This window comes from Choloepus didactylus, chromosome 2 (assembly GCF_015220235.1).
Source record: "Choloepus didactylus isolate mChoDid1 chromosome 2, mChoDid1.pri, whole genome shotgun sequence".
NCBI lineage: Eukaryota > Metazoa > Chordata > Mammalia > Pilosa > Megalonychidae > Choloepus > Choloepus didactylus.
In genome coordinates this window covers 120,388,673-120,401,194 of record NC_051308.1, presented here as the reverse complement: position 1 = coordinate 120,401,194, position 12,522 = coordinate 120,388,673, and the positions used below count along the sequence as shown (strand labels likewise).

Genomic DNA, 12,522 nt, shown 5'->3' with positions numbered 1-12,522 from the left:
GTTTGTTTTGACAGATGTGCTAGAAATTCTTTTCTGATATTTGGCTGAAATCTCTGATGTAACTTGCACACTGTGGTTCCATTACCAATGGGCAAATGGTGAAAAGGACAAATGCTTCCTACAAAGAGTCCACCTGCCACATCATCATCATCAGGGGGACCTTCCTCAGCTATTAAGAATGTAGTTTATAATGTACAACATGCCACATGTGGATACAGCCATGGTCCATCCAGTCCAATAATCTGTGACAGTGTCACAGCAGGGGTCCTTTTTGTTCACTGGGTATGGGAGAGATATTACTATCAAGAAACAATGGTTAAGACCACACATTTCTAACCTCACCTTACTGATCCACTGCGGATCCATCTCACAGAGATTTATCCTAGACTCTTACTAAACGTATTTATATATTCAAAAAGTATCTCTTTTTAGAAAGATTAATCCTATTACTTTTACTATTGTGTCATGTTTTTTATTTGTCCTTAAACTCTATTAAGTTTCATTGGACAAATCTAATTGTTAGAAAGTACTAGTTTATGTATTAGGTTTTGGTGAATCACCATGGCACAGTAAGTATTTGATAACTCACAGCTCTCCACACTAACATGTATGTACCTAGAGAGCTTTGGACCCCATATTTTTCCATGTCCCAGTGCCAAGCACAGTGCCTGACACATAACAAGATCTCAATAGATATGAATTGAATTACTAAGTAGAGGAATTAATTTCCACCCTATCTTTTATTACTCAGTCGTTATTTTATAAACTTTAACCAACATCCAGTTTTCTAATCTTAAGACTCAGGAAAACAACTTGGTGTAGAATCAAGTTTCTGACAACAGAAAGAATCTTCTAAGATTGGAGGTTTGTAAATAGTTTCTATGGCTGATCATGCCTTTCTTGACTCATCTCAGGGAAGTTTTAGTTTTCCCTTTGCCTCTTCCTTTCTGGCCATGGAATCTGTAACCTTCAGCAGAGCCTCAGTCCCCCCACCCAACCACCCACCCACGCCCCCCAGCAGAGGCGAGTCATTTCTACCCCTCATGTTCTCTTCCTCAGGTCCTTTACAACTACACATTAACAACTTCAGCCACTTAGATATCTATTCAAAGTTTACCCTGTGCTACACATTGTCTACTTATTCATCATCATTTTACTATAGTTTTGTAAAATTGTATCTCAAGGTTCCAAAAAAGTGAATTAATTGTCTAAGAGAAGAGATGAAAAAAGGGGTCTTAGGTATCTGTATGTCATTAACGTGTTCCACGTGGTGGGCCTCTCCAAGTCTGCTGTGCACCAAAGACCTGATGTCATCTCTGAGGTTTCCAATCAGAGATGATCAGATTGGCAAGAGTCCTCCTCTCGCTTACTTTCCCTTGTTCGCTCCAGCGACAACAGAGGCCATATCCAAACCACCTCTGTTCAGTTTTGGCTGTAATCACCTCTCTGATTTCCAGGACTCTTCTCTTTAGACTTTTCAGTCTGCTTAGTGGCCAAACCAACAGAATGTGCTGAAGGGGAGGGGAGGAAAAGAAGGAGAAGAAGCAAGCCAAAGAGCAATTCTGCAAATTGATGATGCCTGAAGATCAACTGCTTTGGAAAGGAGCCAGACTGTAAAGAAATATCTTTTCAACCTTCTCATTCCAAAAAAGTGGTGGGATCATCCCTTTGGAGTTCGGTAAATATTTAATAATTGTAACAGCAATTAAATGATCCTCTTAGATAGCACACAAATGGATAGCTTCTACTTTTAATTTGTCTTGAGATAGAGAGTTGCTTTATATGTTTTTTTTCTGTTTATTTTTCCTTTAGTTCTGACTTTCTTACTCAGTTTGACTCTTCCCCATACTATTTGTTGGTGACAGGACAGCACAGGGAACATATGTATGGACTGATGAAGCGACTGGTCTTCTTCCAATTGAAGCCCATCAAAAGCTAGGGGAAACCTACTGAGAAAGGGATCTTGGAGTCATAACGGAGGTATCCAATCAGAAAAAACTTATTCATCTATTCAACAATTATCTACTTGTTTCAGGAGATACAAAGACAAAAAAAAAATGGGTCTTTACTCTTTAGGAAATTCCTGATCAACAAACAGAGAACATCATGAAAATGACTAATTTCTTAACTGTGTGATAGATGCTACACTGGAGATATATAGAAAATGTCACAGAACACTAAGCAAGGAGTCATTAATATAGCTGGAAAACTCAAGGAAGATTCCACAAAAAGCCTGAATTTAACTCAATATTAAAGGATATTGAGCAATTTTGCACACAGATAAGAGGCAGGAAAGGATTTTCTGGTATTTCCTGGTAGACTTAACAGTATGTACCAAGACTTGGAGGTATGGAGGTATGAAAATAGATCAGAGTGACTGGAGCTCAGGGTGCAAGATGGAGAGTGGACAGCATGGATCTTTATTCCATGTCAGAGACCTGGATTTATTCCATGGTGGTATTTTGCCCCTTATCTCCTTTCCTTTCCCTTCCTTTTTCAAGTATTTGAAAAGGCACAGAACATAATATACTCGTTTCAGATATAATCACCCTAACTCAACTTTCTAATCCTCTTTCTTAGACTGTCCTTGCTTCACTGAAGTAAAGTCAAACCTTCCATACTTCCGTCTCCTTCACTGGATCTGGAGTCAGTTCCTACTTCCAGATTACTCAGGGTATTTTTTATCTGGGAACATTCTAAAAGACCTCTTAGCAGAGGTCCACAAATTGACTAAAAAAAACATCATTCAAAACTTGGCTTTCAATGGTATAATATGTATACCTACAAGGTAAAGAGGCTGTCATTGATGTTCTTTGCAATGGCTTGAAAGAACAGCATCCAATGGACAGACTCTTGGAGTTGAGTTAAACTTGTTTCCTGTACCCCTCAGAGTCTGAATAGTTAGTAAAAGCAGTTTGCAGGAGTTTTCACTGACTCAAGAAATATAATAAAAGTCCATGATGACAAAGAGGAGGCTAACTAAAATATTAAATTTCTTTGCATTTGACTGGAATGGTCTAACTTTAATTTGGTGGTGCTAGATCACATGAGAGACAAATCAGCAAAGTGATTAAGGGCATAGGCTGTGGAGTCAGAGGCTCTGAGTTCAAATCACAACTCTACTGCTTATTAATACAACTTTGGCCAAGTTATGTAACTCCTTCATGTCTATGTCTCTCCATCTATAAAATGGAGATAATGACAATACTTCCCCCTAATTGCTATTTAATAAGTGCAAATTGATTAAAGACAAAAATCTATCATAGAGAGAAAACATAATGAAAGACTGGGGGCCACTAGTCTAACTTAAACAAAAGAAATCCAGCCATTCTTCTCAAGTTGTGTCCTATAATAGGACAAAACATTCTTACTTCATTGGAATTCAAAGCTTTGTCAGTCCTCTGGCTCTGGATTAAATGAGAAGGGAGCTGTATGGTACCTAATTCCACTTCTCATTCTCTCCTCAAAGAACGAAAAACATGTCCCTCAAGCCCCTGTAGGCCTCATTATCTTGCAGATGTTGCAGACTCCAATATGTTAACCATTAAAAAGACGTCACTCTGTTAGATGACACCATCCCTGGGCAAGAGCCATAGATAATAAAACAATTGCCAACTCTCCCTGGCAAAGCCACATGGCCAAGAAGACAATGGAGGAAAAAGTTCATGACGGGGGGAGAACAAATAACAAGGCAGAGAAAAAATGTTAAATATTGGCTGAAAGACCATAAGCCAGGGGATATGATAAACAGCCATGGCTTGGAAGGATCACAGTGGTCCAGCAGGGTGCTGTTGCCAGAATCCAGTACAGAAGCAAGCTACCTTGGACTGCAGATACAGCAGCGCCTGAGAGGAGAGGCCCACACTGTCACATCCATAGATCTGCTAAACAGCAGAAGCCAACCCTGCCACGGATAACCTAAGAGTATGCAAAATCTACGGAGATTAGTAATACTGCCAGGAAAGAGTAGGATGAAATTGCCTGGGAAAATATGGCCAAAGGCTCTAGGGAAAACAAATGAAAATACAGAAATTGAAATGAGGAAGACACTTGGAAAGTCATGCTGGTTGAGAGAAGGCAAGTAGCCAGCTGACTGGTTCTAAGTTTGCTCCGTGACCCTTCAAGAGTAACAAGGACCTGGAGGTGGAGGAGGACAAGGTTGTCTGCTGACTGGCAAGCTGTGCCTACCAGAGGAGAGTGAAATCTTTCCCTGCATGCAGTGCAGCTCACTGGCTGAATCTGCAAATTCTGAAAGCCATTATCTCACTGTATTGTTTTACGTTCAGTAAAATGGGAAAAAACTGCACAGATATTGATCAACTCAGAGGTTAAAATGATGCACAACTTGGAAGACAGATACTGCATGAAATAATTACAAATAATTACTTGTATACTCATCTACATGACTAGAAGTAAATGTTTGAGGTAACTTGCTGGTATTTTACCATTTTTACCTACAAATATAGTAATTGCATATGTTCAGCTTCATAGCTAGATAAGGGAGTAGATGAGATTTGAGTTACTTGGTTACAACAGTGAACTCTACTAACTGATTTTAATCGAGATTTACCCTGTACCTTTCCTCCCCTAGTCCCAGATATAAGTTCATTCTTTCAGAGCCAAGCACAGATGAACTGGCCATGGGGTTAATGGTCTGTTACCATTACTTAGGCACTCTGATTCCTCGTCTCACACTCCTCTTTCTGGTGGGTGTTGTGACGAGGCACTGGGCCTGTGGCAGACGGTTCCTGTCTGTGCCAGAGAGAAGCGGCTCCTCACTCGATGCACACAGCATTGGGGCAGCAGTTACTTAAGAAGGGATCACAAGAAATTCCTTAACTCCCAAATATCTTCCCCACCACCCTTAGAGATCAGTTCCCTTTTTTGGGTTAACTTATCATCCTCATTAAACATCCTCTTTTAGCAAACAAATACATCCATTCCCGTAACACAGATAGTGGCTCCATGTTTAGATCACCGTCCCCTGCAATGTTATATAAGGGGGCACTGGGCACCAAGAAGGATTGCTGCCAGCCACATTCCCAGCAAACAGCAGTGCTGGCTGCAAACACTCTGAGAATGAGCTTAGACTCAGATTTCCTCTTCACCTCCTCCTGCTGGTCCTATTGTTTTCTCAGTGCAGGGCGACCCATTAAAATTACTCAACCGTATAAACGTGTCTCCCCATGATACAGTGCCTGCCACTGGCTCCTTTCTGGCAGTTTCTGTGCTGTGGAATTTGAGTATCCTGGTTTCAGGTCTCCAAGGATGGACTCCATAGAGAAAAACATGAACTCCAGAAAAAAGTTTTTCTCTCATCTGCACCAGTTCTCTGGGCTCCTGAAGCGCCATGCTATCTGGGACCTATTGTGAGTTCTCATTGAGAGAAATGAGGAAGGATGAGGCTCTAAGAAGCCAGGAGTACTTCTCCACAGATATCCCTTTCCATGAAAATATGCAGGATAGGAAATAGGTATGCTCCACCACAGCTCCCTCAAGCATTCTTCTGTTTACTGGGAAGGACCCTGCTGTCAGCCTGGTACAACACTCTGATGGCACTGCAGTGTGAGAGGCTTGCAGGCTAAGACACACTCACACAAGGCGTTTTAAGAGAGTGTGGCGGATGGCTGTGTCCTCCCCATCTTTCCTCTCACAGTCCTCCCTGCCCAAGCCTCAGGGTTGTGCTGGGATGGATTGAGAGTGACAAACCTGAACATGTTTTGGTTTGAGGTTTGGCAAATTCTGTAACTCTGAAGTGTTCCACAAATGTTTTGTGTTCTGCAAAACCAAAAAACATTGGCCAATCACTTCCCCCCTCCTAATTTTCAAGCCCCTGTACTTTTAAAGGAAATGTAATCCGTATGTTTTGGGGTATATTTGTATGCAGCTCATCAAACCATGCCCTTCTGTATGAGTCAGTGCATATCTAAAATGCATTGGAAGGATCTTAGGTTTGTAAGACTTCTCTGTTAGCACACGAAGGGCAACAGATGAGACACCGGTTGAAGATGGTAAACTGGGTTCTGAGGCTGATGTAGAATCACCAGTTCCCTGAATATTTGCAAAGCATATCTCCATACTCTCACCCCACAATTTTTCCCATCTGCGAAGCTGGTAATAATTCTTCCCCTAATCAGATCAGGCAGGTAGTGAGAATTAAAGTGTATTACCGGGTAATTTTGAGCTTTAAAAAAAAAACAAAACACCAGGGCATCTGTACTTATGCCACCAAACCTATTTTAATCTAGCTTCTCAGAGTGCTGGAGGACTAAAGCAGCTTCTACTTTTAATAGTTCATTCTTGCCCCATTGCGACACAGGTGACTTCAGGGTTGCTACACCACAGTTTCACCCGCTAGGGAACCTCAGCCTGGTTTCCTGTCTTATACTAGAAAACCTCTTGTTTATACGGGGTTAGAGAGGAGATGACAAAGTCATGGGGACTAGTCTTTAAGGACAGGTTAAGAATATACAGATTGTTTTACTTGGAAAAGGGAAGGTCTTGGGTGGCTTGAATAGTGTCTTTAAATAGATGAAGGGTTTTTAGAGGACGTGTTCCATTCTTCATATCTGCTGAACATAAATAAGTCAGGTTTTAATTGTCAGCATGATAGAATGGAAAGAGAACAGGTTTTGAAGTCAGGTATACTAGAATTTTAATCCCTGCTCCAGCATCTACTGCATGATATAAGGAAAGCTGCTTAACCGCTCCAAGCCTCAGTTTCCTCATTTATAAAATACAGATTGTCTTGAAGATTAGAGAAACTGGAAGTAAAGCGTTTGGAATATAGTAACTGTTCAATCACAAGGAGCTTTTGTAATTACTAATAGCATTTAAAGTAGCTTACAGGTTTTGATGGGACTTAATGAAGAATTTCCATGCTATAAGAAAAATAAAACAAAATGCTGAAATGGGCTAATGAGGATCCATAGTTCTACTTTCCTGGGTCCTTATCGAGAAGAGCAGTCCACCTACAGAGAACAGACAAATAACACTTCTCCTGGCCACAGGCCAGGGCCAAATGATCTGTCAACGTCCCTTCAAGCCCAGTAAGGAGACCAGAGAACTTCAGAACTTGAACTGAGACATCGTCACAACTTCCTGGCCGGCAGCAAATCTCTGAAGATACAGTTGTCTTATTCTCAAGGTCCAATTCTCAGAACCCAGTTCTAATGCTGATCACTGCAGCCTGTATATTCCTATCTTCTATTCTCGTCATGTCTCTGCACCTCTCACACTGCTGAGCCACGTTCTTGGGTATGGACCCATGCTCTATAGTCAAGCAGGCCTTGGTGTTCCAGAAAACACACCTAGCACACTTCTGTCTTTGCACTTGCTGTTTCATCTACCTGGAATCAGGTACCTGGCAACGTATTTCACATCATGACCGCCCCTGACCACCCAGCAAAAGTGGCTCCCATTCTTGCTCCATCTCCTAACCTAATTTATTCTTCTCAGTACTTCCCAATAACTGACATATTCATATTTCTTGATAACTATGCAATATAGATGATTAATGGTCAAAGGACACCCAGATGGCAATTTCCAAGGACAGGTCCCTGCTAATAGGAAAGCACTTATTGGGGAATCAAATTCAACCTTAGCATAAGTGACCAGAAACTCTGAAGAATAAGGATTCCAATGGGAGGAAGAGAAAAAGAAAAACAAAACCATCTTTAAAGTGCCAAGAAGAAAAGAAACAAATACTAGATGTTACTGGGTATATAGAAAGAAGGAAAAAGAAAGAAATAGTTGAAAAACTAAAGTCAGTGTGTTGGCCCCTAGAGATGGATAGTTGTGTCTAATGCAGAAATTCTTAACTTTTGGCTCTGGACCTTTTTGCAGATCCAAAGAAAGTTACAGACCTCCCCCAGAGAAATGCAAACCTGCTCATCCACAAGTCTGCTTACAATATCTGGGAGCTCCCAGAACCCCTGAAATCCATCCATGGACTCCAAGCTAAAAATCTTAAATGCCCTTGTCACACACGGCCTATCTCCCAAAACAGCCTTTCCTGAATGTCCTGTCCCAAAGAGTCACCTTCACCATTGGTCTAGAAGCTTCTCTAGGAACAGCCAGTTTCTTTCTGTGACCTCCTCACCCCTAAGCCCAGAGGGCAGAGCCTAAAAAGAGGCATCAGGAACAACTCACAGGCACATTCTGGTAACCAGAATCAGCTTATGGGATGGTCCATTTGAAAGGGAAGGGAGAGGAACACATTCTTCATTGATTAAATCTTGAACATAAATGCCTTGTCTTATTTTAAACTAAGAAATGTGGAACAGGAAAGCCTTTGGCCTGGAGTCCATATACCCGAGTTCCAGTGTGGCTCTACCACCAACTAGTTGCTTGACCTAGAATATGTTACTCAATTTTGTCATCTATAAACTAAGGGTGTAAAGTGCATTTTACCTTACTCAATAGATGTGGCCTTAAAAAATTCTGAGGTAAATAAAATAAATGCATATAAATCTAAATGTATGTTACATATACTATAGAAGTTTTATAAAGATGCCTTTTCATAAATCTTTTTGTAAAGGAAATGATCACCCCAACTGATTTCTAGCATATATCTGAGTTCTAATACAATGTACTAATATAATTTCACAAAGTGATTCTAAATACAATACTATATGGTTTATCTGAAAACACATGCAGGAAGAATACTCAAATATAATAAAACGATGTCTCACTTGTCTAGCATCATAATGACTATTAATCTGAGTCATCCAGATGAAAAGAAATGCCCCCAAATTATGAATAATGTCTGAATATTAAACAGTTGTCAAAAAGCTTATGCTCTTCATAAGGCAAGTGCCCATATTTGCTGATTCAGTATTGTTTACATAAAAGTGAAAGTTTCTGATTGAATAATGTTAGATATATCTGATTTTCATGGCAATTTCAGTTCTCTCCTAAATTTCTGTGGGTAACAGATTTTAATTTTTTATAGGAAGAAGATGATTAGAAGGATTCAGAGGGAAGAAAGAAGACTTCTCAACCAGAGAAACACCATAGTCTCTAAGGCCATTTATAACAGGGGCTAACAGCAGACAAGCTTCAGCAACTTCTAGGAGTTTCACTAAATAGCAACTTAATCATAATGATAATCTTAGGTCATTAAGAAAGGATCACATAGTATTCTATAAACTCGCTTTACTAAAGCAGGAACCGTCTAATATATTTTGGAGATATTTCCTAGGGGAAAAATTCTTCATTTATTTTTCACAAAAGTTCAGCTCTTATAGGTAAGAATTTTCTGAAAAATTGTATTTGTCCACAAATTCCTTGTTTCCTGATAATGCAAAATAAATGAGACATACTGCAGGTACTATCTAAAATGCTAATCAGAAAAAAATATCTTTTAATGATAATAAATCACCATAAAATGTTTTTAAGGGACTGAATTACCACGTAAGAAAAAACACCATGACAGATTTGATTTGGTGATTTAGAGTGCGTTAATAAAGAATTTGGATAATTCAGCCTTTTAGAGGAAGCTTTTTTGGTTCTTGGATCTGTTTTCCATTTCTCTTTGCATGAGTCCACACAGTGACACAGCCTGCAGGTGTTTTTCCAAATACATAAACCAGGGGCCACCAATGGGGAGTGGGGGAAATAAAGTCACATAGAAGAGAAATGTCAGTGAGTTTCTTTCCCTATTATTCTTACCTGTTTCTCCCAGAATCTCTGAATCCTTTAGCAAAAGGGTTTCGATCGATTTTTAATCTGGTGATCTGGAAACAAACAAAAAACCATGAATTATATTTATATTACTGGATTTCTTTTTTGGTAACTTCTAAAATCATTAACAAAAATAATTCTGAAAAAAAAAATCGTTCTGTTAGTAAGTGCTGTTGTTTACATTTAGTTTTCTTTTAATTTGAGATTTAAATGATATGGGACTTGGGCCTGGCACACAGATGTCTGACTCACCTGACCCACTCCTCTCTAAAAACCAACATTTGCCTAGAATGCAGCTCTGTGATCTCTCCTCTACTCACCTTCGTAGCCTCAAAGTGGTGATAAATCACTTGCCTCGACAGACACTGAAACGGAAAACCGAGCAATGGTAATGTCCACGGTACGTGATATCTAGGAGGCATTTTTAAATGTTTGTTGAATGAATGAGTAAAGGAATGGGTGAGTAAGCAAGTGCATCATGAAGGAATAGATTCAGTCAATTCAATCAGTGTAAACCTCCAGGAAGCATCAGACCACCAGATAATCTGCCTCAGCCTGAAAGATCCAAACAATTGACTCCATTTTCCATTTTACTCAACTGTGCCTTCCTTGCCAGTGGGGATTGTTCATTTAATGACCTGAAATGATCAATTAAAAGACACAAAAATAACTAGATTTTTTCCAGGGTTTCACCCAAAGAAAAATCTACAAATGTGTACCTGGATGGAGCAAGATCCAGCCCGTCTCATCCAATTTCCATGGCTCTCAAGTAACTCAGAAGGAACAAAGAGGAAATTTCCTAAGTCTAAGCAAACCCAGCCAATCCAATTGCGTCATGCAGGCTAGATGGGTCCTTAGGATCCATCTGGTTCAACCTCCACTCAATACACAAGTCCTCCTCGATCTCATCGTGACATGCTGTCAAACTCTCCCACGTTGTATATGTTACACTTGTACCTCTAGAGTAGAACAAGCCTGACCAACAAATTCCATATGTGCTCTAGTGTTTCCATTTTCAGTCTTGGACATGAGAGGCATTCTGATACCTTTGTGTCTAAACCAGATGTTCATGACTCAGTATTTTCAAGCAATGGAGACTTGGAGGTGGGGGCTAGAAGGCTCAGAAGAGAAGGGAAGCCATTCTCAATGGAGTGTCCTTCTAGAAATAAGGGAATCTCATTATTTAAAACTATCTTAATATTTCAGATAATTGTAGAACTTATCACTAGGACAGCTAACATCGTTTGTGATATTGCACATCTTTTCAAGGCCCTCTTCTGTCCCACTTCCTTAGAGTGGGATTTTCCAAAGCCGCAGTCTTTAAAAGTCTTTAAAAGGCAATGTGAGATTCTAACAAACAGACTCCAACTTGAAAGAACCAAGCTGACTTCAAGGTTATTTTTCTCCCTAAACATTCCTTGCCTCCAGTATGGCACACCAATAATGTGGCACTAATAATGAGCAAAAGCAATTTTACACTGTTTTATAGACCAGAGCAGGAGGCTGAGTTTGGCTTTCTAAAGTCCAGTGTCTGCCATTTGAATACTGTATTGAGTTTAAAGAGTGTCACTGCATTTCTGTTTTTGACTTAAAATCAGTTCTTTCTTCTTCTGTAATCCACAGCAATAAACCACATGCCAAATTTCCTTTTTAAGTGAGGGTTATAATATTTTATTTTCTCTTTGAAGATGGTTTATCCTGTCTGACTCATTTATGATAGGGGTTTCTAATATATAATTTTGCTGCCATGTTTTGGGGGCCTCCACCAACCCCTATAAATATAATGACATTCTGTATTATGCACCTGGGAGAAATGGTTGAAAACCTGTTTCCCACAAATCACTGGATTCCAGGCCAAGGAATCTGCATGGAAATTGAATGGACAAATGCCACCAAACGTTAAGAGAAAAACTACACCTCTACACTTGTTTCAAAGCTTTTATGTGAGACTTCGAGAGCTTTATGAAGAGTGTGATTGTGTCGCTCATTATTTATTATCAAGTGTCTTTTGAATGCACAGCAATGTGACAGACAACACAAATGACACAGGGTGTGTAATCACTATATGGCTGTATATAGTCAGTTTTTCCCCCACGGAGTTTATAATCCAGAAGAAAAAAAGCACAAATACACAGCAATAATTACAATATAAAACATAAAGTGATAAGAATCACAATAAAGGCAAAGTGCCATGAGAGCTTAGAGGAAGTAGCAATTGCTCCAAATGGAAGGGCTCTGAGGTTTCATACTGGAGGTAACACGTGAGTCAGGCCTGGAAGGCTGTGTAGGATTTTAATAGATAAAAAGTACAAGAAGGGGAGAAAGGAATAAGAGAAGCATTTCCTAAGAAAGGCCCTAGATCAGTCAGAGCATAAAAGTGGAAAGGAATGAAGCATATTCAAGAAACATTGAGGGGTCCAATTCCACCAGAGCATAGGGTATTGGAAAAGAAGTCATGAGAGAGAAGGCTGGCGAGGCTGGGCGGCTTGAAGACACATCATGGAAAGCCTTTGTTCTGGTTAAGGCATTTAGATCACCCTATAGGCAGTAGACAGCAATTTTAGCTATAGGAATCAAAATATGTCCCAGTTAATGTCTGTGCTGTCAACTTGGGCTATGTCTACAAATACCAAGGGTAATGGGCAATAATGTGGAGGAGTAAACTAATGTATTTTCAACCCCAATAATCCTTGGTTCCTAATAGTCCCATGGTTCCCATATCAAGGGTCTGCCTGGTTAACTCAGGGCTTATGAGTGTCCTCCATAGTCCAGAAAGGAATACAAATAACAGCTGGGCCATGGAAACCCAGCAACCCTATGGAAGTTAAAGATTTAAAT

General features: G+C 39.9%; 1 protein-coding gene across 1 annotated transcript in view; it reads right to left on the bottom strand.

Annotated features, from left to right (window-relative positions):
* The window catches only part of TBX15 (T-box transcription factor 15), a 97,637-nt gene that overhangs the window by 16,451 nt on the left and 68,664 nt on the right, over positions 1-12,522 (bottom strand). Inside the window, exon 6 of the mRNA XM_037814996.1 lies at positions 9,673-9,737. Within this exon, the coding sequence (XP_037670924.1) occupies positions 9,673-9,737 (65 nt within the window). The remainder of the gene's footprint in view (positions 1-9,672; positions 9,738-12,522) is intronic.